The sequence below is a fragment of the Ornithodoros turicata genome, chromosome 5 (assembly GCF_037126465.1).
Source record: "Ornithodoros turicata isolate Travis chromosome 5, ASM3712646v1, whole genome shotgun sequence".
NCBI lineage: Eukaryota > Metazoa > Arthropoda > Arachnida > Ixodida > Argasidae > Ornithodoros > Ornithodoros turicata.
The window spans coordinates 17798168-17824839 of record NC_088205.1 but is presented as its reverse complement, the minus strand read 5'-3'; the positions used below and the strand labels follow the sequence as shown (position 1 = coordinate 17824839).

At 46.6% G+C, this 26672-nt stretch overlaps 2 protein-coding genes across 9 annotated transcripts in view; one reads left to right on the top strand and one right to left on the bottom strand.

Annotated features, from left to right (window-relative positions):
- The window catches only part of LOC135394142 (PAS domain-containing serine/threonine-protein kinase-like), a 225496-nt gene that overhangs the window by 16395 nt on the left and 182429 nt on the right, over window positions 1-26672 (bottom strand). Inside the window, exons 1-2 of one of the 3 annotated variants that reach the window (XM_064624683.1) lie at window positions 14004-14144; window positions 7070-7175 (exon numbers count right to left, since the gene is read on the bottom strand). In XM_064624683.1, the coding sequence (XP_064480753.1) occupies window positions 7070-7175; window positions 14004-14029 (132 nt within the window). In that variant the 5' untranslated portion in view covers window positions 14030-14144. Of the gene's footprint in view, window positions 1-7069; window positions 7176-10036; window positions 10178-14003; window positions 14145-26672 lie in introns of those variants that run through there. The other 2 variants (XM_064624684.1, XM_064624685.1) reach the window with 2 other exon arrangements.
- LOC135394145 (uncharacterized) lies at window positions 1135-24681 on the top strand. Of its 6 annotated transcripts, none has more exons than XM_064624690.1 (10): window positions 1135-1241; window positions 5446-5604; window positions 15368-15558; window positions 17204-17409; window positions 18583-18805; window positions 20812-20908; window positions 20986-21102; window positions 22073-22253; window positions 22450-22621; window positions 24506-24681. In XM_064624690.1, the coding sequence occupies exons 3-10, from the start codon at window positions 15531-15533 to the stop codon at window positions 24640-24642; spliced, it is 1161 nt and encodes a 386-aa protein (XP_064480760.1). In that variant the 5' UTR covers window positions 1135-1241; window positions 5446-5604; window positions 15368-15530; the 3' UTR covers window positions 24643-24681. The 6 variants fall into 6 exon arrangements, with proteins under 6 accessions (XP_064480760.1, XP_064480763.1, XP_064480761.1 ...); XM_064624691.1 differs by lacking the exon at window positions 1135-1241 and adding an exon at window positions 1305-1357; XM_064624693.1 differs by lacking the exon at window positions 5446-5604 and having other exon boundaries at window positions 1166-1241.

Here is a 26672-nt window from a genome sequence, read left to right as displayed (position 1 = left end):
CTTGCAAGCAAAAAATAAAACAAGAAAACAAAGATCGTGAAACATACGAAAAGGGTTTGTGTGTGAAGTCTTTCTGTGACGTTAAGTGAGGGCGGAGATACCAACGTCACTGTCGCTCCTTTGCAGATTACTTGCTGTGCACAGCAGACGACGGAAGTAAAATACTTAGGTCTGTAGCGCGCGCTGTGATTACTTTTGTGCTTCATCAGTGGTTCGAGCGCATCATGTGGAGATCAGGCTTTAATATCGCAATTGCAATGTGCTCCCTGAAGTCAATCATTAAGAAGTTGATTAAAATATATGTTAATTAGTCCCTTGATTGAGAAAAAATACGGTTTCCTAGTAGCAGCACAGTCGACTGATCAAATGACAAAAAGTAAAAGCGTCCTAACGAAACTCCCCCTTTATGAAAATTTGTTGCAGCTAAAAAGAAACACCCTGTATAGTGACTATAGTCCTGCCTTGGACAGTCGATCCACCCCCACCCCCCTCTTATTCGCAATGCATCAGGAAACACATTGCGAGCTATCAGAAAAATGCTTATCGCATTTTTCTGATTCGCATTATGCTTATCGCTTATCGCATTATGCTTATCGCAGGTATTCTGCATTTCTGCGGCATTATTCGACGGGGCGTTAATAAGGCCCTTGTGACCGTTCTTTTGCACCAATGAAAATCATCATTGTCATCACTGTTATTATTAGGGTGAAGTGCGGTCAGCCTGCTCGGGGTCACTATTCAGAGAAATGCAGGAGGCCTAGAGGTGTGCCGAGAAAATGCGATGCGAGGTGTGTAGAGACGGAAATTTGTTCCAGGCACACGTGAAAACACCACATATACGCTCACGACAGAAGTAGAAGAAGACACGACTTCTCGCTCATTTGTCTTGCGATAGAAATTGCGAGAAACACAGTCTTACTGAGTAGCGTAGCTGGCAATACTACACGCAGTACTCTATTCTTTTTCTTTTTCGTGAAGCACGCCAGCCACGGCAGCTGTGCTTGAACGCATCTCGAAGTCACACAAAACCCCCATATGCTGGTATGATTGTCCGCACTTTCCTGCTGGCATGACTGGAAGCGAGTGGTATTGTGATCATGTCGAAAGCGAACAGCACCTCGGAGCCCCGCAAATGTCACCCCGCAAGGCGCGCAGCAAGCAACAGCGAATCCACGTAATCAACTTCGACGCCACCGGGTGCCACGGCCGCGGCCACGCGCTATCGTGCATTGAATAAGCCGGTAAGCACACCAGTCATTCTAGCTCACCATATAACTGAACTGAACGGGGTCGAACAGCGACAGATGAAACTCAAGACGGTCAAATGTGAAATCGTCTGCGAGAGCACGGCTTAGAGGTAACGTACCATCCAGGTAGCAATAGAAGAGAGCTGTGGGTGTCAACGTTCCTAAATATAGTCTGTATGCTCAGAAGTAACAACGTACGCAATGATCCTGGACGAATGGATATACCCAATATGCGCATGGGTGCCGACGACACCTATTTCGCGGTTGCGTAAAAGCGCGCGTACTGTGCGGATGCGGATACCCTCGATGTTATCCGCGCTCACAGTCGGTGGTGGTATTCAAAGCGAGGACACCCAAGTTTGAAGAAAAATGGGTGATACCCGCATTTACGTTAATGTCCACTCTCATTCCCAAATTTCTCGGATCGCGCCCTTTGGGAAACACCGACCACACAGACGGAACTCCGATTCAATGTCAGCCATTGGCCCCATCCGAGAAGTCTATATACCGAGCTGATACTAAAGATGAGCGTTTCGAGGAATATCCTAAGAATGGAACCACTTGGAACATATATTCTTTTACCGCGTGATATGAATCAGGAAATGTCACGCAAAATATTTCACCTGGGAAGTGCGAACTTGGTGAGAAAATTAATTTACAAGAATGCGCGCAGCGGCAGCGGCCTCGCTCATGCTATACTCCTGCAGTGTGGTGACATCAAAGTTCGTCAGCACTTTTTATTGGCTGCCGAGAATCGTCTGCTAGCGAAAGTGACCAGCCGAGACGCGGGACGGGCGGCGCGAAATGCAAAAAGAAAAAGAAAGTCAACGGTGCGGCGGAAGCTCCCGCCGTCGTCAGGACTGGTGGAGTTCTGACGAAGGCGGAGCTTCCGCCGCAACGTTGACTTCCCCCTTAACTTTCCGCTAGTAAATAAATAACTCCCCCTTTTCCTACTTCCTACATCTTCGTTGTCTGCCTCTTATTTTTTTTTTTTTTTCAGAGTCCCTCCATGCCCCTTTAAAATGCAAGTCCCATAAAAAGGTGTCTCATAATACGGAATTTTGACACAGGTGTAACCAGAAGGAGGGGGGGGGGGGGGGGTCCTGGGTGTTTAAACCCCGCCGAGATGGTACCTTTGGTAGTGCATTTGGGAGAAAGAAACGGGGGAAGCCCTCCTCTCCCATGTAAAGTCCCCACAGAACCCCTCCCGAAATATTTTTCTGGCTACTCCGCTGCTCTGTCCGATGTCTGTGCTGCAAGAAGCGGGGGGGGGGGGGGGGGAGATACCCCACAGCCTCAAGGGTAGGGGAGGGAGGCGTTGTGCCCCAGCCCCCTGCGGCAGATCGAAAACTCTGCGCCTATGAGGCGGATGGTAGACTTTTCTGCGCGGTAAAACAAGGAACATGCTTGGCTCTTCTCACTTGTTTCGCCTCAGAGACAGACAGACTGCGTCATCTGCTCCAGCCAATCACCGCAAACGACTTCAAACACAAGAAGCCTTGTGGTTGTCTAGGTGGCTGAGGACGGCACGCTTGGCTACGGACGCTACAAGCATGGCGGTGGCTGGAGAGGATAGGATTGTCTCTCGTTCGAGTGGCGATCGTTCCCACGAAGAGATTTCAATCGGAAAAGCGGCAAATACCCAAAATGTAAAATCAATTAATTTAAAAATCTTCGAAATTCCTGATAGCGAACTCTCGTCCTATGCGATGTCAACGTGTTTCCTCAGAAGCGAGAATGTTTGACCGCAGAGGGCCCATTTAGCACGCAGCGATCGTGAGACAGAGAAAAATTGGTCAGAAATAGGAACAACGATTAATAGTATCTTCCCTTTAATTGAGCGGCGATAACGACCCCGCAATGGATAAGTGTCTCTCCTAATAGCTTCCCGTTGAGTTATGCCCAACTGGCGCTTCGATCTCCTCCTTCCCGCAGCTATGAACTGCGCTTATGAGAATGTTCCAAAAGGGACGACGTAATGAACGAGGTGCGAATTGAGGGTTGTGTTCCGATAAAACAGGGTTCAACCTGCCTCACCCAGAACTGCATTAGAAAGTAGCACCCGATTTTTAGCCTCCGCCCCCCCAACTTTGTGAGAAGAGTTTAAACCGAATAAGCTACTCTAATTATCGGGGATTTTCCCCTGCCCACCCATGCATTCCACAATATTAAGATGCGAAAAAAAAGGGGGGAAGGAAAAAAAAACATCAGGCATGAATATAATTTGCATGACTACATAGTCGAGGCGTTAGCCAGCTGCCCATCTCAGGGTTCTCTAAAGGGATAACTCGCTCTTCAAGCGTCAACTCAGGTTTTCTTTCTTTTTTTCTTTCTTTCGAATAGTGCATTCCCTAATGTACCGAATCCTTCGCCGACGTGAGCGGTACAGAGAGCCGTGAGTGTTGGTAAAGTGTTTGTAGTGTGGTTTCCGAAGTATTGTGTCTACCGGAACCAATGGCAGTGTGCATCACTCAGTGAGTGAGTAATTTGGATTCATATGGCGCAAGGATAACAAAGATCAAGCTGCGCCGAAGTAGTTCTAGAATGAGCGAGACATTTCCAACTTGAAGGTGTTCATAAAGAGTATACACTTGCATAGGAATATTTGTGATGGGTTGTGCCCACATCGTTGTATACCACCTGGATCATTACCAGAGCGCACACACGGCACTGTGTACAAGCCAATTTCTAGGTGAATCATCAATATGTAAAACAAGGTATCTTGCGCAAACTTGGTTCGGTCTGATGATTGATGAAAGTGATAATGTCAATGTGACTTGGTAAAAAGATGGGTGGGAAGTACTACAGGACGAGGGAGTCACCAATATTCCTCTGCTTCACCTGAGAAGTGTACATACGTGTTCCCAAAAGCAATTACGTCGCAGGAATAATAATTTAAAATGAACAGTTATTTAAATGTGACTATTCAAGGAAGTATGTTTGCTACCGTTAAATGCAACTACTTGTCACTTTCTTGCCAAGTTATCGATGATTGGGTGCGGTAGACACGGTATTTCGGAAGCCACTTTATCAACGGTTCACTAGCTGAGTGTAATCCCCAGGCTGAACAACCACAAAACTATTCACGAACTGTTCCTTCAAAGACTATTCACTGAAACTAAAAATGGCGCAGTTTCCATATCGCAGCGACTCCCTTTCGTTTCGTTTGGCTTCCCGTCCGTCCTCTCAGCGCATTAATTTGATTGATTTTTAAACTTATTTAACTTATTAGTTAATATTAGTCAACCTATTAGTTATTTTTAAGTTATAAGACCAAAAGTCCTCAAATTATAAGCGCGGTTTCGCGCGATGGGCTCTCTAAAAACACACGAGGAAGTGGCCGGGTATCCAGCCCACAGCCTTCAGACAAGCGTGGTATTAGTACCCGGAAGATTGTCGACACGAAACAGTTCACGAAGTCAGACAAAATCGGTTTGTGGCACCTCACAGGTGTCGATCCTGGTTCCAATAAAGACGTTCCACGGTAACTGACTGGAACACACATTTCCCCTGTGTTCCACGCCTCCTTCCTCTGGTGGAACTTCGGTTTCGTTTGATAACACGAGGGTCACGCTAGTAATTTGGGTGTCTACCACTTTTAGCCTTCAGGTTCCCCCGCCTATTTCGAGTAAATTTCCTGACCAAAACAAAAGGGTACTTGATGCCTGCTCCTACGTTTTCACACATACGTCACTCATAAAACGGATCATTTATCGAATTCAAACAAACAGGGTACAAATTCATGTCTTTCCTTTTTTCTTTTTTTCTGCAGGGGGTATCTCGTACCGCGCCTCATTTATGACCCTCGACTTTTATTGCTAAAGGTGACTTATTAGTGAGGCTGCCTCTCAGCTTGTTTCGGTGAACTGTTAACTCGCGGCAATGTAGCTGCACGCGGCGTGGCCGCTCAACCGATTCCGTACAGTCTCTGCGATTTTCCCCGACTTAACTGCTTTCTCGCAATCTCCTTAACCACCCGACTTTTTCAGTCGCTTCAAGATTCCCCGACAACTCCCAGTTTTCCAGGTTGGTAGACACCCTAGTAGTGCACACAGTCCATAGCAATGAAAACCCGTCGACTACGAGTACTCTTCATTGCATCAATCCCGCATGAGTCGGGGACTTCGGACTCCTCGCCTCTCTCTCCATAGTTTACATCGAATCTGCTGTCTGAGCTTGTTAACGTGTCTTCCGACAGACTTTCCTGAGGCGGATGTCGTCACAGGTCCCCCTGAACACGGCCAGGGACGCACACTGACCCCCTCCCCCCTGTCTTCCACACCTTCCCTCCACCTGTCGATGTCTGTACGCTCTCACAGCCACAGTTGTTCCGCGGTGCTAACACGGAGTCAACAAGGTAAAGTCAATCAACTCAGTATTTCCATCTTTCCCGCACAAGGCACTTGAACGAACTATTCGCTATTCGTGATTTTGTTAGGCTGCTAGGCTGCTCAGCCGGGGCTCGATGTTGCACGTCATCTTACGAACGGCTCTTCCGGTAAAACCCACTGGATGAGAGCACACTGCTTCAGTTGAATGATGGCAGTTGAAGAAAAGGCATCAGCAGTGGTGTGTCGTGTTTGTCCTAATGTTTAATTGCCTCATCGACTACAACGCACTGTGCATATATTGCGCGCATCATACATAGGAAAATACGGTACATATGCAATGACTACGCGACTCCGTCCAATTCTTTTCAGACACCGTAGGACTTGGGTCCTCACTGTGAAGAGACTTATTCCATCTCCAAAGTTGTTTTGTTTATGCGAGCATCTAGTTGCGAAGGAAAAACTGCACTTCCGCGTTGCATCAGATAATTCATTTGCGCGAGCGCTTGGCAACAAACAGATAACGCCGTCAAATAATTAATTGTGGTGGTACAAGCCGTTATGTCAACGCGCCGGAATCAATGAAGGGTAACGCCGCGGACGGGAAAGCGCCCGTGATGGTACGTGTCAGAAATTGTCACGGAAAATAAGATTATGTCGTCACATATCTATGACTACGGTGTGATGGGGCCGGCAAATTATTATCGCAACGCGGGCTGCGTATGTAGGTACAGCACAGAAAGCAACACCTCCTGAAGTCCACGAGCGATAACTTCCTCATGCAGACTGCTCTGAAAACATTGCCGTCTGTTGCCCGGAAACAGAATTCATTTTCACGCCTACGACAGATCAGAAGCGGGCTACGTTGCACAAAAGCAATGATAGCATCGAAAAGGGGAAAGCTGCAAGTGCTGTGAAACTTGCTGAGAACGAAAAGAGATGCACCTTTCTCCATACACAAGGCACAAGAACGTTCCCGCACAGCGAGGGGGCGAGGACAACCGGTCACTCACCGTGCATCTTAGCAGACGAATAGCAATGAAACCAGCGCCGTATGCCCGTCGTTGTCTCGGTGAGCTAGGGCGTTGTGCTCAGTTGCATTTCGCGTATAATCTAGATACGTGTTCACTAAATGCTAAGTATCCATAAGCCGAATGCTCCCTCAAGCTGAGAGAACACGATCGATCGTTTGACAGTCGTCTGCTCTGGTCTGCTGCATGCTCCGCTGCGCGACGAGTGGCCGCTGGAGGGAGCAGCAGATCAGAGCGATAACGGGCGCGTTTTCTTGAAAAGCGTTGCCAGACGTAATCTGTAAAATGTTCCGTAAATAATATCAGGAACTTTCAGGAAGGAGAAAATTGCCTACGTTCGAAAAGTGTAGCAGGTGATCATGTCAGAACCACAACATTTCCGCATCGCCAAGGGAAAAATTAGCGATTTCGACGATTGCAATGGGTAAATGTTAACGTATTTGCACATAAGATCCAGCATTACCAACTTGGAGTGGCGAACTGGCGTCTGTCGTTTCCGTAGCTCCTCCAACGCTGGTGATGACGTCATAGGTCCATGTACCTGCTTCATCCCTGGGCAGCTGTCCTGCCTGAAACGTTCATGAGGTCAGAATGACTTATGAAACACATCCTAAATGTACTACTATCTACTATCCAACCTGCACGCTGAACGCATGCTCAAGGCCGAATTTAAACGCTGCATCAATGAGCTCTGTTACACGCTGAGAAAAAAAAAATTGTCCCTCCCCAGAGAACCTACGGCGGCATAAATATAATTCAACTTGTACAAAAGAGGGTCTCGCAAGGTATTTGGGAGACTGCCTCGTTTTCCGGATTATTCAGATTAGACTGATTTGATTTGGCTTTACTGGCGCTAGGATAACGGATGAGTAGGCTGATACATACACAGAAAATCAAAGATTATCTCAAAATTAGCGCGTAAGTGGAGCTACCAAAATTACGCCGAATTCAATCAAATTAAAATGAACTGAATGAAATTCCTATTACATCGTGTTGTCACCGCGAAGCAACTGTGGCTGAGCTGTGCGAAGACGTGCACAGGTGAAGAAACAATAAAAGGAGAGATAGTATGCGGGCCAACTTCATGGAAAACACCTGCCGGCAAACTTGACAGGCATAGTCGGTGATAGGATTCGAACCACCGCTTCTCAAATCTAGAGCTTCATACCCCGGGAAAGTAAAGGAAATACCAGAGTTCGAGGTAACTGGTTACTGTAACTAAGTTCCTGTTTTTGGTAACTTGCAATTTAACTCGGTTCTTTCGCGCCGTGGTAACTTTCCGAGTAACTCGTTTCTTTTTCAGGTAACTTTGCCAACGTAACTTATAAGCTAAGTTCCAAGTTACTTTTAATTCGCTTTTCACTCACGTCCACTTATTTTCTTGCTTTCTCTCCGGTTCTTTCATGGCATTTTATGCCACAGAACGACAGTATAATGACAGTATAATATTCAGGAAGCAGGAAGTAAGAGCCGCTGCCATTGAAATGAAGCTATACCATTGTGCACCCATAGGGAGTAAGATGCAAAGCGTTCGAATTGTTGGACATAAACGAAAACGATATATGCGTGTTGCACTCCTCCGCAGGCAATTCAAGGTCTAACTCAACTGCTCACGCGCGCTGCACCTGTGTAGTGCTATTTTGTGTTCGAAGTAACTAAGTAAATCGTTCTTTTTTTAAGAAACTCCATAACTGCGAGTTACATTTCAGGCTGAAGAACTTCGTTATTAACTTAGTTACATTTTTCAAAGGGTAACTTCTCAATCTATGGGAGATACACGCCGTTCAGTCTAACGAATTAAGTCACGGCGTTTGAAAAAAAAGCATAATAATAATAATAACTTGCGTTTTCTAAATTAGATATTGGGTATGTTTATTGTGTGCAAACGCTAAAATTGCGCTCCCTATTCTGAAGTCCCTGTGAACTTACCGTGTCCTTTAGCGTCAACGGATAGGACATTTGCCATTAATCGGCGCCCCCGCTCACGTTACGATTTGATGTGATATACTATCCTTGAAACCGGGGATTGTAACGTCGCCCGTGAACCTAGGGCGGGACGCAATATTAGGCACGTTCGACCTTTGTAGCTTCGCTTTCAGAAATCCAGGCCAGACGCTCTGCATATAAGCAAATCATGGGCCTCCGATGAATTCAAATCAAAGCTCTCTTCCAAATACAAGAAAACTGGGTCGTCCGTCTGGGGTCGCGCAAATGGTTATTTAAGTAATGGGATCTGTAATTGCTGCTGCGACGTAAAATAGTCTTGAGTGGTAATCAAGTTACTTATTTAGTTACAGTAGCAAGTTATTTTCCCAGGAAAGTAACTAATTAACTTCTACGTTTGATAGATGAAGTAGTTGTAAAATTTGATTGATATTGTTTATCATTGAAATTATTTTATAAAAATTGCTGTCGGGTTTTGTACTACACTGGCATGCTCTGCAAGACTTCCTCACCGTGAAGATGATCAGGGCATTTATTTCCGGCGCTCCCGTTAAACTAAACTGATAACTTCGATGCTAGTAACAAACACAAATATAAATATTTTCGGAGATGCGTTCACTCAACTGTTATTTTTGTCAGCTGGTTTTAACCGTAACTTACTGTTCTGCGCAACCATGACTGAAGATACGTTTAATCAAAGTAGTGACAGACTGGACGAAAAAAAATGGCAAGCCTGGAAAAGTAAAACTATAGTTTCTTATGACACTAGGTCACCTTAGCAACAGAGTACGCAGCCAATTACTATTCAGAATTTCCTTTGGGGGGGGGGGGGCAGCAGTCCAGCTACGTCACTGCTATCCGGTTTCTGCTCTGCGATGGCTTCAATTCAAGACTGAACTTACCAAATTTCAGAACAGCGGCCTTTATCTCGTTCGTACACCCCTATGCTGCACGGAACGGCGCCTCAGCGTAGCTCACAATCGAACAGAACTCTAATCTAAGAACCAGTTGACGACTACCATATTACATCTGAACCATAATAAAATCATAATGCAAGGAAGATGGAGGAACACTAATCTCCACCGTCAGCGCGATATTTCACTTTGTGTCACAATAGTACTAACGAACAAGCGACAGTCAATCTTCTGTACATCCTTACGCAAGTCCTACCCTTCTTTGCGCTTCGGGATCATCGCCTGTTACGATCTTGACGCTTACACATTCGGTGACACCACAAGCATACAGCTATAACCTTCGTCCTATGTTTTTATTTTATATATATATATTGATACGGGCTGCACAGCGTGGCGATGGCAATGATTTAATGGACAGAATGCGAATGCGCGTGACATCAGTCACCGTTGTCGTCGTCACAACAAACAGCATAGGAGCTGATCGCAATGGGTAAGAAGTACAATAATCTACCAGCATAACCAAGAACGTAGCATTTATCACTCGCATACTCTTCAAATATTTTTACAAATACCTTGATATTGTAGAGCAAGGGACCACGACAACCGTACTCTACAATGGAACGATGTTTAATGCCACGTGCACGAATAATGAAACCTCGGTGCACGGTCGGGAGAGCGTGCCACGGAACATGACGGTGAAGATATGGCTGGATGTCCAGGCAATGGCGATGCGGCTGTGGCGCAGCTGCTACAGGGCTCCACGCGGCCCTCGGGTGATGCGGGCAACCAATGCGATGGAGGGTGAGGACTGACAGACGAAGATGTCCGGCTACGGGGAAGGACCGTATGCAACGAGCTGAGGTGCCCAGTGGACCTGGCGATAACGAACAGGGGAGGATTAGGCAAGTGGCGAAGCGTGCTTGCCGGAGTCGAAGGGGGGCGAGGGACTTGTCAGGAGCGACGTCCAGGTATGCCGGCTTGAGACGGTCCAGGGAAACCGTGTCGGGACCACGAGGGAAGCACACACGAAAATTCTTTTCGTCGCGCTGCAGGACGCGGTACGGGCCATCGTAGGGAGGTTGCAGTGGGGGCCGTACAGCATCTCGGCGAACAAAGATATGTGTGGTTGTGTGGAGGTCCGGACTGACAAAGATGGACCGGCGAGTGGGCGTATGGACATCCGGGGAACGTAGGTCGCGGAACGTCTCACGGAAGCGGTCCACGTGAGACGTCATGTCGGGGACGGAGTCGTCGGAGAAGGGTGTGAAGAAGACACCGGAAAGGCGAAGAGGACAGCCGTAAACCAGTTCAGCGGCGCTGCAGTGGCAGTCCTGCTTGATGGCGGTGCGAATGCCCAGCATAATGAGGGGAAGGCGCTCAACCCAGGATGAGGACCTGTCAGAGGCTCGCAAGGAAGACTTGAGCTGACGGTGGAAACGTTCTACGAGCCCGTTTGAGGCCGGGTGGTAGGCCGTAGTGCGGATGTGCTTAGTCCCGATAAGTCTGCACAGCTCATGAAACATTGCGGAATCGGATTGGCGACTATTGAGGGCACGCCGAAGCGTGAGATCCATGCTCCGTCGAAGGCTCTTGCAACGGTCTCAGCGCAGATGTCGGGAAAGGACACAGCCTCGGGCCATTGGGTAAAGCGGTCCACGCAAGAGAGGATGTACCTGAAACCCATGGCTGGAGGTAGTGGTCCAACAAGATCTATGTGGATCTTGTCAAAGCGGTGGTCGGGTGGAATGAACTTGGCCAAGGGGGTTATGGTGTGTCTGTGAATCTTCGCTCGCAGGCAGGCAAGGCAGGAACGTGCCCAGGCCAGTGGCGGGCCCAAGGGGGGGTCGCCCCCCCCAAAAAAAAAGCATAGCCTGGTCCGGTTTTCATCTCTTCCTCAACCTTTTCTAGCACGAAATCCTATGACTGGTAAATTACCAGTGATAGGATTTCGTGCGAGAAAAGGTTGAGCCCGTGTCCAGACCCCCCCCCCCCTCGCACCCAAATGGATAGCGACTGGCTAAAGGCTCGCAGACGTCCCCCCCCCCCCAAAAGTAATTCGCTGGGACCGCCCCTGGCCCAGGCACGGAGGTCAGTGTGCATGTTGGGCCAGATGTAGCGTGCGGACACGAGCCGTGGCGTGCCTCGCATGCCTGAGTAAGACAGTGAATGGAGGGCGACGGAAGGTCAGCGGAACAAAGGGGCGTGGCGTGGCGGTGGACATTGACAGAATGGCGTAAATGCAGGCTAGCTGGTGGATAAATTCCATGATAGGCAAGCATGAGCGATGGGCAAGACACGTAAACAAACACAAACATGAAGGCTCAGGCTTGAGCTTTCGTGTTTGTGTTTGTTTACGTGTCTTGCCCATCGCTCAGGCTTGCCTATCATGGTGCCGGTGGAAACATCACACCACAGTAGGGAGGTCGAGCACGGGAGTGGAACTTGCTGAAAGCGTGCCGAAATTGTCGGGGACGTCCGCAGAGCGGAGAGCTCATTGTCGTCGTGCTGAGCTGCGGCCATGTCGCCAAGGTCGATGTGCGGCGATAATATCATACATACTTGGTATACTCTTAAAACGCAGGTAGATGGGTAGAAATCCAGCGAACCGGCAGAGATGTAGGAAGGGAGTTGCCTCAGGACAGTCTCTGTTCGAAATATCGGCGGCTTCTGTCCTGAGGCAACTCTCTTAAAACGCAGGGTTCGCCAAGAAAAACTTCGGGGTTTGTAACGAAGATAAAACAAATAAGAACAGTGTCGGGGAGCTAAACTAGACGTTAGAGGACATATTATGCCCCAAAATTTTATGTTGATACTGTCACTTGGTCCGTTTCCCTCCGGATAAATTGTGAAAATTAAAAAGCCGCCGCTGCCTAACAGTTCCAATCGGCTATACCTGTGTTGCAGCTCCTTTCCGTCAGATGGCGACACGGTCGAACGAGGCGTTGCAGAGTACGACCCTGCAGTCTGCATTCAGTTCCACTCGCCAAGTCCGCTATTCAGTCGGCTACCGCCTAGTGCGCGTCGATGCGTCTAGTTATACGCCTGACCATCTGACAGCCGGGATGGAGACGCGCGTTGACGGTACCAGCGTACCCGCTGTTTCTGCTGGCTTTAAATGTAAAGTTGCACATAGTGGTATGTTTTTTAAAAAGTTTAAAAAGTTAAAAGGGTTACAACACATGTTTAGTTGTGAAGGTGACAGTTTATACACGATGTCCTACAAACTTAGCGCATTAGAGTCCTGCTGTGCTTGTGCCGTACGCATTTCTTGCGTGAGCAACGAGATGGCGCCACAGGCGCCTCGGCTAGGCAAGCCTGTTCCAATATATAGTGACAAGCAAAGGAGTCTACTCAGCTGCCTAGTCAGGCGGCTTCGCGGGCGCGAGGTATTGGAACGCAGCCTTGGTTTCGATGTCGTCTGCAACGCCGCGTTCGACCGTTTCGCCATCTGACGGAAAGGAGCTGGAACACAGGTATAGCCGATTGGAACTCTTGGGCAGCGACGGTGTTTTAATTTTCACGATTTATCCGCAGAGAAACGGATCAAGTGACAGTAGCGACATAAAATTTGGGGGCATGATACGTCCTCTAATATTTACTTTAGCTTCCCGACGCTGTTTTTGTTTTATCTTCTTTACAAACCCCGAAGTTTATCTTGTCGAACCCTGTATTATGCCGCTTTGAAGTTGTAGGTCAAAATTCAGATTGCACGAACGCTTTATTTTGCAGCCAACGCGAAGTTAGTCGCAGTATATAGCTGTACCCCCAAACCAACATACAGTAAAAGAATTCGCATATATCAGTCTATGGTAAAGCAGTAACTTCACACGTACCGGAAATATTGTTCGTGCTCTATTCAATAAAAAGAGACTCCACTCTATCTCTCTAGTCTATTCAAGCTCAAGAGAAACGCTGGAAACTCATTCGCGTTCCAAACTATATCCAACAAAGAGCACAATCTGAGCTGGCTTCCGTCTTGTCTTGGTGACTTAGCGAAGTGAGGCAAAATTCAGGTACAGCATTTCATGACGGTTAATCCAAGAAAGCGTTAATGTATGTTACACACTAAGCTCAAGCAAGGCACGTTCACTGAAACGCAGTCAGCTTTCAACATCCCCCTGCGAAGCCACGTTTTCGAGTTTAACCATTCAGTGCCTACCAAACGTATTACGCTCTACGGAAGACAACTGCGACGACAAACACGCAAGAAACGTGGCACTAATGAAATAGGGACAGGATGTACTCAACATTAGATGTAGCACTACAAAACCAACTGGCGCGTAATGCTCCGTGGTTCGAATGACCCAGTCCGCCAGCTGGCAGTGTATTTTCTAGAGACACCCATCAACAATGCCACATTTGGGGCGCGTCATATTCTCGACAGAACTACGTGGTGAACCAGTCAAACTATCAGACACATGGCAATGTTGCAGCTTTTTAGATGCTCATGCAGGTAACCACACAGGAGCCACAGAGTATGGTCGACTGCAATCCGTGTTCCTCGTCTGCCCAAGAAAAAGCAAGCGCAAGCAAGCTTACCCAAGTTGTCTGTTGCAGGCCAGCATCTACGTTAATGTCCGCAGAACAAGTACAAAGTAAAACATGCAACGCAGAATGACTGAAGTAACCGCCAAAACGAACTCAGAAACCGCGGACACTCTCAAACCCAGGCGCGCGCATGTTTTCAAAAATGCCCGTTTGACCACGCCACCAGCGCCACTAGCCGGCGTGACACTCGACAATTAGTTTCGCTTTCAATTTCGTTGTTTGCCAAAGTAGAGAAATTGTATTAAGTGTACTTTTTTGCAACAGAAGCAGATTCATGAGGCCACGCTTCTTGTTTTCACAGGTTCTGCGCATTTTATTATGTGCACTGTTACAATGACAAAAACGACGAAACTTTTTAGCTGTCACGCGCTCGCGACCGCTCGGTGGTCGTGGGCGGCGATTGCACCAGCATCACTATGTTGTAAGTAGAAAATTCATTTAACAGCCATCTAGATTGCGTGTATTGTTTGAAAATTTTCGTGTGCATGCCGCAGCAGCATTGGTACAGAATTTTCATCTCGGGTAGGGGGTTGAATTCTGTGGTGGGAGAATGATGCCCGTACCTGCAGAGTTTGCAGTGTATTCTGGCTTTATGGATGGTATTTAGGGGCGTGGGATGGGGCAAGATCTTCTATACGTATTGAGGGACGTGCGGGGGTGCTGCGAAAATTCCTGACCACTCCAGCTGCTTATCACCTGTGTAAGTGTTATGATTAGCAGATGTTCTGGTTTTGATATTCGGTAGACTGTTGCCACCTACATTGTTATGGCCAACAGGGTAATTCTGGGGGTATTCCCAGGTTGCACCCCAAGATGGGTAGATCTGCCAATAGCGTTGTAGCGTAGATCGCACTACTAGTGCTTTTTCTTCAACTGCCATATATCATTCAGTTCTCCTAAACCGTTCGTTCTGTGGCTAAAAAAACGTATTAAGGGTTGTGTATGTACCCTTCACTTGTGTCATCGTTATACACACTAAAAACGTGTAACGCAGCAGAAGATACGTGCAGGGCATTTTCGTGTCGCTGAACGGGAGAACTAAGACAAGGCGCCGATGATCGTGCATAGTCAACAGCGCTATGTAGAATATGGAATATGTTTGCTGGCTATACTGGACATGGCTCATTGTTAGTAACCCATTCAATAAGAACCGCACCTTTATCTACTGTAACTATCAAAGCGAGCCTCTTCACCCGTACAGGCTTTCTGTGTCTGAAATCGTCCGCGACAATACGCTGAGGCAAACGACATTGGAATTTTATTTGTCGAGAGGCGAATGGAGGGCCAACTTTCACCGAGAAGCCCCTATCATTTGCTCAACCCTAACTAATGTACTTCTCGTTCATTTCATCTAGTACGTGACCACCTTATTCGGCCAGGACGAGTCTGAAATTCGAAGATGGGCAAATAAGATCCTTGCCAAGCCCATTCCTAACGAGGGAAACCTCCAGAATCGGAGCAACACGTAAATCATTCCACAGATTGGCTGTACAAGACTGACAGCCATTTGGTGGCAACATGACACTGATTCGAAAAATTCGCGCAAGTGAGTATGTCCCACACTGGAAATGTTCTTACAAAAGGGGTGAAAAATACATTTGCCTCGCTTTCTTGCTACATTTGAGTGTGTTCAATACCAACATGAAGGTCAGCTGGAAAACCCGAGCGTTTCCAGGAAATAGAGGGGAAGGGGATACACCGAGAGTTAATTGGTAAAAAAGATAGAACACTGTAGCCCTCAAGCGAACTGTACAAACACATGGAATATACCGGGTGTCCCAGCTAAATGCGGACATATTTTTTTAAATATATATATATATATATATATCACTTTTTCCGAGATGAAATCAATTGTAATATAGCAGGGTACTCCTTAGGAGGGCATTAGCAAACTCCTAAGGCAATGTCTTATTCGTGAAGTTTTCGTAAAATTCGTAAAGGAACACCATTTTATCGTTTATTTTTTTCATTGCGCATCTTCGGAGACGCGTCTTTCCTCCACCCCAATGTGAGAGGGTGAAGGAGCAGAGTGCTCCCTGATGTGTCGAAGATGAGCATTAATTTGTCGAAAGAAAACAAAAACAAACGTATCGGGTGACGCTATCGGAACTGCCCTTGCATTTTCTGTTTTCTTTTGATCTTTTTCCAGGACGCAAAAGGCGATAGTGGGATCTTTCACCCTCTCACATTTGGGGTGAAGAAAAGACGGGTCTCCGAAAATGCTCAATGAACAAAATAAAGAGAAAAAAATGGTGTTCCTTCACGAAGTTTTTGCGGACGTTCTATCGAACGGATTTTTTTGTTCTGAAGACGGCTGCGGTATCAAGTGACCGAAGGGACCAGATGTTCTCAATGGGGCAACTTCGTAGCTTTTATAATTAAAAAATAATTATTGAAAGTTAATTAAGACATTGCCTTAGGAGTTTGCTATAATGCCCTCCTAAGGAGTGCCCTTCAGCATATGGTCTATTGCAATTGAGTTCAACTCGGAAAATGTGATATATATATTTTTTAAAGAACATGTTCGCATTTAGCTGGGACACCCTGTATTTAGTTTGGCGCAACCAGAATTTCGCAGTCGATGAGACAAACCCGTCAGTAACTAAATATTTTATTAGTTCGTTCATTTTTCAGTATTCCCCAAATATCCTCCTAAGCTTTCCATCTATTTACCATTTCTGTATTCATTGAACAAGGTCTGTGCCAGTGTGCTGAGAGGTAGTGGATGAGGTAGTGAATGAGGGAGTAGAAGTTTCCTGCCAGAGACTGTCGGTTATCAGCTAGAGGCTGTCAGTTATGCTATATCAGCCCCGTTATACAAAGGGGTTGGGGCTTACGTGCGCCTTCCGTTATAGACCCGGCGTGAGCGGGGGGGGGGGGGGGGGAGGTTAGGGCATACGGACGTACGAGTTGGACGTCATTCACTATTTCGAAGAAAATGTGAAAATTCCATCTACAAATTTTCTCTATCGATATATACATATATCTTTATCTCAATCAATCAATATTCACAACGTCTCAGAAACATCAAGTGAACGGCGACTGCGATGAGTGGTCAGAACGCTCAAGACCTGTACATGATGACAAATCCGCGGTCCCCCCCCCCCCCTAGAAAAAAAAAGTAAGAAAACGTTAGGGCCTGGGTCCGCCCCTGCTTGAGAGTAACATCTTACATGTTGTACTTGATGCAGCTGTTTGGAAAAATCCTGCACAATCCATCTCCTCTTCCCCCGTCCTGTTGACCCAAGCCTCAAGTGCATGGACAGGTGTGTCTAACCGCAGAACTATCTTTTGCGGTAAAGTCTTGTACAGACTCGGACATCGCCACCCGCACAGTATTCATCTGCCCTTCACCGAGAGGACTCTTACCGTGAACACCTGCAAGGACCTTTATAACGTAAGTACGTCTGTTCGGCGTGTTTCGTTGGTGGAGGTAAGGTCTGCAACACTAACTGACGACGCAAGCCGCGACGTCACGCATCTATACGATGACGTCACGCCAATGAAGACTGGTAGCAGGCTTTCATTCTGGGCAACCCGCGAGATTTTGCGGAAATATTTCGGTTAGGACATTGGGGTGTGAGTCAAGGCACGGTGGACACTGCTCCGAGACACTAAAGCGCGAACCGCATGACACCGAAATCAGGACCGATCCGTGTATCACCGCACGTCACCGGTCGGTGATACCCCAAAGTCCCAAAAAGATGAAGTGAAGTCCCAAAAAGATGAAAAAGAGATATCATATAACTCCACTAAGTATATGTGACCCAAAACAAAATAAAATTCTAGCATGCCCCAGCTCGGCGAGGTCAGAATTCGGCGTTACCATGTCAGGGCACACGTAATAGAACCCGCACCCGCCAAGGATTAGTACATACCGAGCAAGATCTCTAAATGGAGACTTCCAAGAAGGGCCAATGTCCGGGTCAAGTCCGAGGTACTCAGGGAATTTCCACTGAACAAGCAAGATAATGGAATGGCGAGTGATGGCGAGGGAATGATAATTAAAGACGAGACACAGAAAGTTTGAGAGGGATATCCAAAATGTGTAATTAGAGTATTGAGTAGAAAATACCATAAAATGTATTTTAAATAGAGTACAAAATACACAAAACAAAAAGTATTGAGTAGAGTACCAAAATACCGCAAATTGTATTTAAAATACAGTATTTTAAATACAATACTCCAAATACGTACAAGTCTGCCTTCATCCGAGCCCCAATGCCAGTGTACAGGTCATGGCCTAACGCATTGCACGCGTTGCGCGTGAAGGAAGCGCACACGGCTCTAGGGAAAGAAAAGGAGGAGACCCCCTAGGGCGTAAGAGAAGTGGAAATATTGTTTTGAGTCTTGCAAGTATCTGCAAAAGTCAACGAGGAGGGTTCGCACATGCCAGCTAGGCAACTGCAAGAGGGAAACGGGGAAGCTAGCGGCGCTGTCACATAGCTGACCCCCCCCCCCCCTTCCCCATTTCATCATCACCACTCCATTTCGAGTACATTTTTCGGTGGAATAGGTCATCCTCCTATTCGTTGCTACGTGGCATTAGTGGATTACACTATTTGTGCAGGAATGGCGAGGCAAACCCGGCTACTGGGAAGCCCCTACGAAAGGATTGAATGTTCCGCTAAAGTTCGTGTACACCACCCAGGATCGCAAAGAGAATGGAGACAGTTCAAAGAGGCCCCTGATTATGTTCATGACTGGAGCTCCGGGGACGTACAAGGACTACTCCTACTCCTTACCTTTCTTTGAGCAGAATGGTGTTGACAGCCTCGCTTTTACTTGGCCAGGTGTGCCGTCTTTCTCTCTTTTTCACTCAGTGGATGGGACATATTTTATATCGCGTAATATATGTCACGTGCCACTACCTGGTCTCGGCCCACGCTAATGGGCGGCCAGCACGGCAACTACCTTGGGCCTCGCGCTTAGGCCCAGAGCCATTAGGTATTAGCGTCAGCAATACAGCCTTAGCCAATAAGCTGAGGGGGCCCTTCAATTGGCTAGCCCACAGTGTATTAAAGGGACGGTCGCATCCGTTCCAGTCGATCTCGAAACTATGGTGTCATTTGATTCCTCGTCAGTCGCGTTGACTACGGTACCGAAAATCTCACGCGAAATAGTGACGCAGTTTCACTGTTATTCGGTGGAATGCATGAAAAGAGCAGACGCCGGATGTTGAGATTGAGATCTTTCGAAAAAGTCGAAAACGCCATTTCCTACAGCACCAATCAGAAGCACGGCCTTGAGAAAAGGGATGCAGCGGCGGTGCGGCCGTGTGGACGGACGGTGCCTTTCTCCTCCCAGCGAAGCCCTATCACGCCTCCTGTTAGGTACTGACGTCACGTTGTCGCCGAAGCCTTCGCAGTTGCGGAAGCAGCGCTCATCTTTAAAATTTGTCTATTTAATATCAAAGCACTTTCCGGACGAAAAAAAAATCAAATAGATCTCCGGCCGATGTCGGACGTAATGGTACCTGTTTCATAGATGGGTTTGTGGATACTACCGTCCCTTTAAGGCCTACGGATCCTGAGACTAAAGGGAAAAAGTGCCCGACTGAGGCGCGTCCACCAACTTGCTAAGCAGAAACAAAGACGTCTAACTTGAAGGAAGGCTTTCTCAGAATACTATGCAAAACATCGGCGGAGGGCGGCGTGCTTATAGGCAACCATACCACTAAGCTGCCAGGAAACCTTTGAGGTCAGTATGCCAGCTGATCTGCCGCGGCTTGGCAAATGAGAGTTAAATGATAATGGCTATTTGTGGCTTCACGTTGCGGCTGTGACGACTGTGACTGACGACTGTGATCATGATAGAGACGCCACAGCAGTGGCGTCGGAACTATTTTTTCACTGGGGGAGCGAAAAAAAAAATGCTACCATAAACATCATCATCACCATTATCTTCTTCTTTTGCTTGCCTTGAGGGCCCATGTGTGCGATGCAGGGGTGGTACACAATTTCAAAACGTGCTCCAGGCAAATTACGATCTGTGCATACTTGTGCAGCAGACCTACACTAACATTACAGAAGTAATGTGTATGAATATGTCAGTGAGAAGATAATGTTAATATCATTACAAACATAATTTACATATCTTTGTACATACTTTACAAACAAAAATGATAGACGAGCGCTATTAGCCGCGAGAACTTTCTTTCTTTCTTTTTCTTTTTTTCGCAGTCAAGGATATTTTTTAGCTTATTGCCAGTGCGGCAGCTCCAATAATGGAAGACGCAACAGAAGGAACATGAAATGCATGTCTGAGTGGGAGACGCGGTACGAAACGAAGATTGCATTGCCAATTGTCTCTAGCTCTTCCCTAACTTAACTCCCAAAAAAAGTGGTTTAAACGAAAATTCGCACAAGAACTTGTCGCCCTGTGGCAGTGGCCTGTGGCAGTGGCCTTTGACTGGGGGAGCCGTCGCCCTGTGGCAGTGGCCTTTGACTGGGGGAACCGTGCTACCTCATTTGTAAATGAAGGGGAGCAGTCGCTCCCCCTGCTCCGACGCCCCTGCGCCACAGTTACAATTCTATACATTTATTCTGTCCACAAGGTATTTAACGTCCCTTGCGGAAAACAGTGTGTCTAAGCAACTTATACTCTACCACGAAACTGCCGACATCCTCGATCGGGGTCGAACCCGCAACCTTGGGATCAGGAATGGACGCGCCTGCAACTCTTCAACTGATCCACCGCGCCGGTTCAGAGTTAGGGTATTATACCCTAGGGTATTATAAGTCTGTGGTATAGACTAGACTTCATTATTGTACTTTTTCTTTCCTATTCTATTTTATAGACACGGCATTCAGCCGAAAGACCAACTGCTGGTGGCATAGCAAGCAAGAGAAAACGCAGCTCGTCTTCGACTTCTTAAAGGCCCTCAAAATCACAGAGTAAGTAAATCAAATGATCTGAAACGGGTTTCGCAGGTTTATGGCATAAATGCTGCATATACATCGAATCTATGTAGACTGGACACGCTGGTGGCTCACAGCAGCGCATGCTACGTGGCGTTGAACTTGTTCACGTCACACTTCAAGACAAGGTCCCTGGCACTTCTGAATCCTCCTCCTGTCAAGACACCACGGTGCGTGTTGTAACGGGGAGAGGGTGTCATTATTACAGATACATCGTACCATTGTGCTTTAAGTACCATTGCCGATATGTGTAAGAGCTGAAGTAAGAGAGGTCACCGTGATAGGGGAGCAGGAAAGGCACACAGGAAAGGAACGAGGGGTGTCACCAAACTTTTCCTTTGGGTGGGGGTGGGGGTGGGGGGGTACTGGATTAATCATCGCTAGAAAAAAGCGTGCACCAGGCTTACTTTGCATTTTCATTTTTATTCGTCTACGTTGGCAGTAGCTCTGCCGGATAACTGTTTTGGTCTTGCGCATTAGTCCACTTATAGCAGCAGCCTGTTCCATGCTTCCTCTCCCTCCTTCACTACGTGGTGGCGGTCAGAGATTTTCTCAGCACCACCCCACATCCACCTAATGCCCCCCCCCCCCCCAAATACCTGCCAGAAAGGCCAAAGAAGCCAGAAAAGCATCAGATATGGGTGTCAACCCCCCGCCCCTACGGGACTGAGATCCTTGGGATATCCCTGGCGGTGGTGGTGGTGGTGGAACGGCTTGCCGTCGCTCATGCGGGCAACGTCACGACCGCTACGTGGCCATACCCTTCAGCCAATTGTCGATGACGATTTCAAACACAGAAAGCCTGTGGCTACAAGTGGCCACGAGTGGCTGCCTCGGTGGTTGAGAGCGGCTCGTTCTCATGTCCGGGTACCGATCAGGCCTTGTTTAGTGTCGTCTGGAAGACGATACTGTCGGGGTTAATTTTCCGCGCTCAGTGTCATAGCACCAAACAACGGGCAAACCTTTTCTCGCAAGTCCGAAGGAGACCATTCTGACGTGAACACGCTGATGTAACCCCACCACCCTCGTTGATTTGTTGACACGCGCGTTTACCCTATACCCTTATACCCTTGTGATATGCGATGTGAAACACACCTAGCTATCTCGCCTGACTTACTCCTGTTTTATGTTGTCATGTAGTTGTGTGCTACCCAAATTTGTTATATTCGGCTGCGGACGGCTTTTCCAACATAAGGACAAGCGAGACCTGGCATCGTTTCTGCTGAGGACCTCTCTCACTATGATGTTGCACCCAGTAAAGAAGGACATGGACAACGTCTTTCAGAGCGTCCTTGCCATGATGTATGGAGACTCTCCAGAGGCAAGCCCACATCCCTCACTCTTTACAGATACCTCACTTTCGCATGACAAATCCTAGGACCTCTGTGGTGCTATGTCCATTGCCTCCTTCGTATCTGTGCTACAAATGTGCTGTGTTCAAAAAATTGTATCGATATTTATCGATGTCACTGATAGAAATCTACATATGGAATGAACTGATGTGTGTTCTCACGCAGTATCGCAAAGACCTGGACACGTTGGTTCAAATGCGGCTTCCGGCACTCGTGACTATTAGCGACGACGACAAACTCTTCGAAATTGGGAAATCTCTGCGTACACTTAAAGACATGGGAAGGAAGCCAGAAACCTTCTGGTATTACGACAAGAACGAAGGAATCATTCAAGAAGGTAAGCATATTGTCACATATGCAGGGTGTCTTTTTTTATACAGATTTTTCATTTAAAAAAAACTATAAGGGCTATATACATCTTGTTTTCACTTCTCTCATCTCTGGGCCGGCGGACCTTCTTGGCCATCTGTTGCTAATGGCTAATTACCAAAAAATCATTAATTAATTTTTTAATTATGAAAGCTACGAAGTTGTCCCAATGAGAACATCTGTTCCCTTCGGTCACCTGATATCGTAGCCGTTTTCAGAACAAAAATCCGTTCGATAGATCGTCCGCAAAAAATTCGTGAAGGAACACCATTTTTTCTTTATTTTGTTCATTGGCGTATCTTCGGAGACGCGTCTTTCCTCCACCCCCAATGTGAAAGGGTGAAGGAGCACAGTGCCGCCTCACGCGTCGAAGATGAGATCTAACTTGCGCAAACAAAACAAAAACAAATGTATCGGGTGACGCTATCGGAACTCTCCTTGTATTTTCTGTTTTCTTTTGATCTTTTTCGAAGACACAAGAGGCGATAGTGTGCTCTTTCACCTTCTCACATTGGGGGTGAAGGAAAGACTCGTCTCCGAAGATGCGCAATGAACAAAATAAAGAAAAATTGTGTTCCTTCACGATTTTTTTTTTTTTGCGGACGATCTATCAAACGGATTTTTGTCCTGAAAACAGCTACGATATCAGGTGACCGAAGGGAACAGATGTTCTCATTGGGACAACTTCGTAGCTTTTATAATTAAAAAGTTAGTTAACGATTTTTAGGTAATTAGTCATTCGACGGTTGAGCAACAGATGGCCAAGAACGTCCGCCGGCCAGAGATGATAGAAGTGAAAACAGGATGTGTATAGCTTTTATAGTGTTTTTTATGGAAGATCTGTATCGAAAATAAGTAAATAAAAAGACACGCTGTATAGGTTCACCAGGAGGAGGCAGCACAGCTGCATTCGAGCATTGTTTTTAGTGTAGTCATCTGATCTTTTTAACTAGTCACAATCTTACATTGTTTTGGCGCACTATAGCCTGCGTTGCTTATGCGCCACTAAAACTGAATCATCATCATCATCATCATCACATTCGAGCATTCCGTGCACACTGCACCTTCTGGACGTGTCGTGCATTCACTTGAAGGCTGCTATACATTCCGCTAGAACCATGGGCGTTCTCATGATTTTTTCCCTTTGGAAGGGCTTTCAAGGGAACGGCAGAGCGTTCAGCCAATGGAATTTGAGAGATGCAGAGGATCAAGCGGGTAAGGTTCAGAGGAATGATGAAAACATCTGAGTATAAATCATGACAACCTTCAGTAAAGAGCCCGCGATTTCCACATGTGACCTTAGGGCTCCAGTTTCCCCCTTGCACCCCCTCTCGGGAGCGCGGACTTTTTTCACATACGTGTCGTATCTTAGCGGCTCTTCAGCGAACTGCGCTCGGCGCGTGCCAAAGCAAATCCACGTGGGTAGCACAAAGGACCAAAACCGGTCCGGAGTGGGACCGACGAGCTAGCGCCGTTCGTGCGGTCTCCCCACTGGTCCCCACGTCTGTCGTTCCCATACTGCGCCACATAGCGAAGACGGAGAGGACCCTCTTTGGCGCCTCAAGGTCATGCACATGCGTATAGGCCGTTGTGAGTAAGGTCCATTGTATACACTCATGTCGTACATGTGGTTTCTTGAATGTGCCGTACATTCACTGAAGAAGCACATTCATCCAGAAAGTTCCGCGAAAGTTTTGTCGCGATCTTTCTAGACCTTTATAAAACATCCTATACAGCTGTCCGGATTTATTTCATTCAATAATGCCTTGTGTTATTGCAGCACTGAAGTTCATCCGTGACATTCCTATTTTGCTTGTGTTTACTCTCTAATGTATTGTTCCTTTATTCCTAGGCGTGGACGATTACATGGAGGTTATCCGGTTCCAGGGCGGATCGCACTACACATTTAGCCGTCATTCGGACATTGTGAACGAAGCCATATTAGGGATTCTCCAGAAAGCATTGGAAAAACAAAAGAAGATATTTTGAAGAATACGTGGTCTCGACATTAAAATCTTGCCAGCACGATGTTGTGGTCACGACTAAGGTGACTTTTAGTGGCTGCGGTATTGTGCGTTATACAGCAGAACGGGGTATGCTTACTCAATTTTGGGGCGTTTTTTTTTTTTTTCGTAGGGCTTTGAGATAAAAGCGGCTGAAATGCATAATTTTTGCGAGGTGTCGTCCACATGGGCAAGCGCCGTCTACGTTGCTAATGGAGCTAAAAACATAGTAGTGGCTAAAATTGGTAGTGGTTGCTAGTGTATAAAACTAGGCACCATTCGAAAGCGCTGTGAACGAGCAAGAAAATGATACTTGGCTCATTTTTATGCGCCTCCGTAGATCATCCATGAGGCCGCTCCGAATACAGCTCTTTTTTGTTCTGAGCCAAATTTGTCAATTTTCTGCAGATAAATGAAAAAAGAACAACAACAATGAATGCAAGCGGAGAGTTGTAAGGAAGGAAACTTTTGTCCATGGGCGAAAAAGTGATCGCCCATTCATTGAGCAACAGTGTTACACGTTACACGGTGATGGTAGCGATCCACAGATGTCGCTGTACGCTCCCATTGTTATTGGCATGCTTGTGTACGACACCGCACATGACAGGAGTTCGTGTCGGGTCTTAGCCACATTTGACTGTAATATTAAATCTGAATTTTCTATAAAAAAAACCTACGAGGTGGGTTTGAACGAAATTTGTGGAGTTTGCATACTGAGCACCCCGGCTGTCAAATGAGCCAGCAGTATGAATCTGTATGTCTGCTGCTTTACAGTAACCTTAAATTCATTTTCTAATATTTCCGGCCATTTAAAAACGAAATATTCCGGTTACATTTATTTCAGGCATCCACTATTCCGATCGCTATTGCCTTGGCTTTCAGAATGGCTTTCAACGAGGATTGTCTCCCGTTCTGCATCCTCGATTTTGCACGAAATTCCCTAAAGAGTTAATTAATGAATTTTAGGTAATTAGACATCTGGCAGGTACATACCCTCTTCCAGATGATGTCCGCCTGGCCGCGGAACTCAAATGCAAAAACGACAGGCGTGCTGCTCTCATAGATTTTTTTTTTTTTTTTTTTTTTAAAGTTCGGTAAAAATAAAACTTTTTATCACATGATAAAAAATTCTAACTGGCGACGTACTCGCCGGAGGACTGTGGGACTTTCGGCGATTACCTTCTGGAAACTTGTCACCATTGAGGAAGGCTTTGGACAATTTTTAATTGCAGGAAATTATTTTGTTTTCAATTGAACTTTGAAAATTATCAAGCGAACCTCACTTTTTTTTACAGAAATATGAAGTCCTCCACGAATAACCGCGGACCCAACAAAAACTATGCACAGTATCGCAACAGAAATAGTAGAAAAAAATAGTAAAAATTACGCTTTAGCACCGCCTGCTTTATTTTAGCAAAGAAGTGGGCCCAAAATTTGGGCCTAGAGGAGGAAGTGTCCCCGCTTTCATTTGTTTTGCCTTCTTTGTGATAAGACGGTTGTCACCATCAAGCATCAAGGTCAAAGCGGGGGAAAGAAAGGTAAAACTGGGTGAAACAAGAGTCGGGAACAGTTCCTCTCTCCGCGCAGCTTCCGTGCGCTCTTCTTTGCGACAATCAAGAGGTGGGGCTAAAGCGGAATTTTTACTATTTTTTAGACTATTTCTGTTTGGATACTGTGCATAGTTTTTCTCTGTGGTTATGCGTGGAGGACTTCATATTAGCTTGGCAATTTTCAAAGTTCAATTGAAAAATAATTTTCCCTGAATTAAAAATTGTCCAAAGCCTTCCTAAATGGCGACAAAACCCAGAAGGTAATTGCCGAAAGTCCCACAATCCTCCGGCGAGTACGTCGCCATTTGAATTTCTTACCACTCTAGGTGAAACACCCTGTATATCTACGTATACAGTGTGTTTCACGAAAAAAATGAGTCAAAGTTAAGAAAAAGGTTCATCGCAGACAAAAACGATGGACTGAACAGTGTTTGCTGTGGGGTGGGGATTCCCCAACTATTGTTTC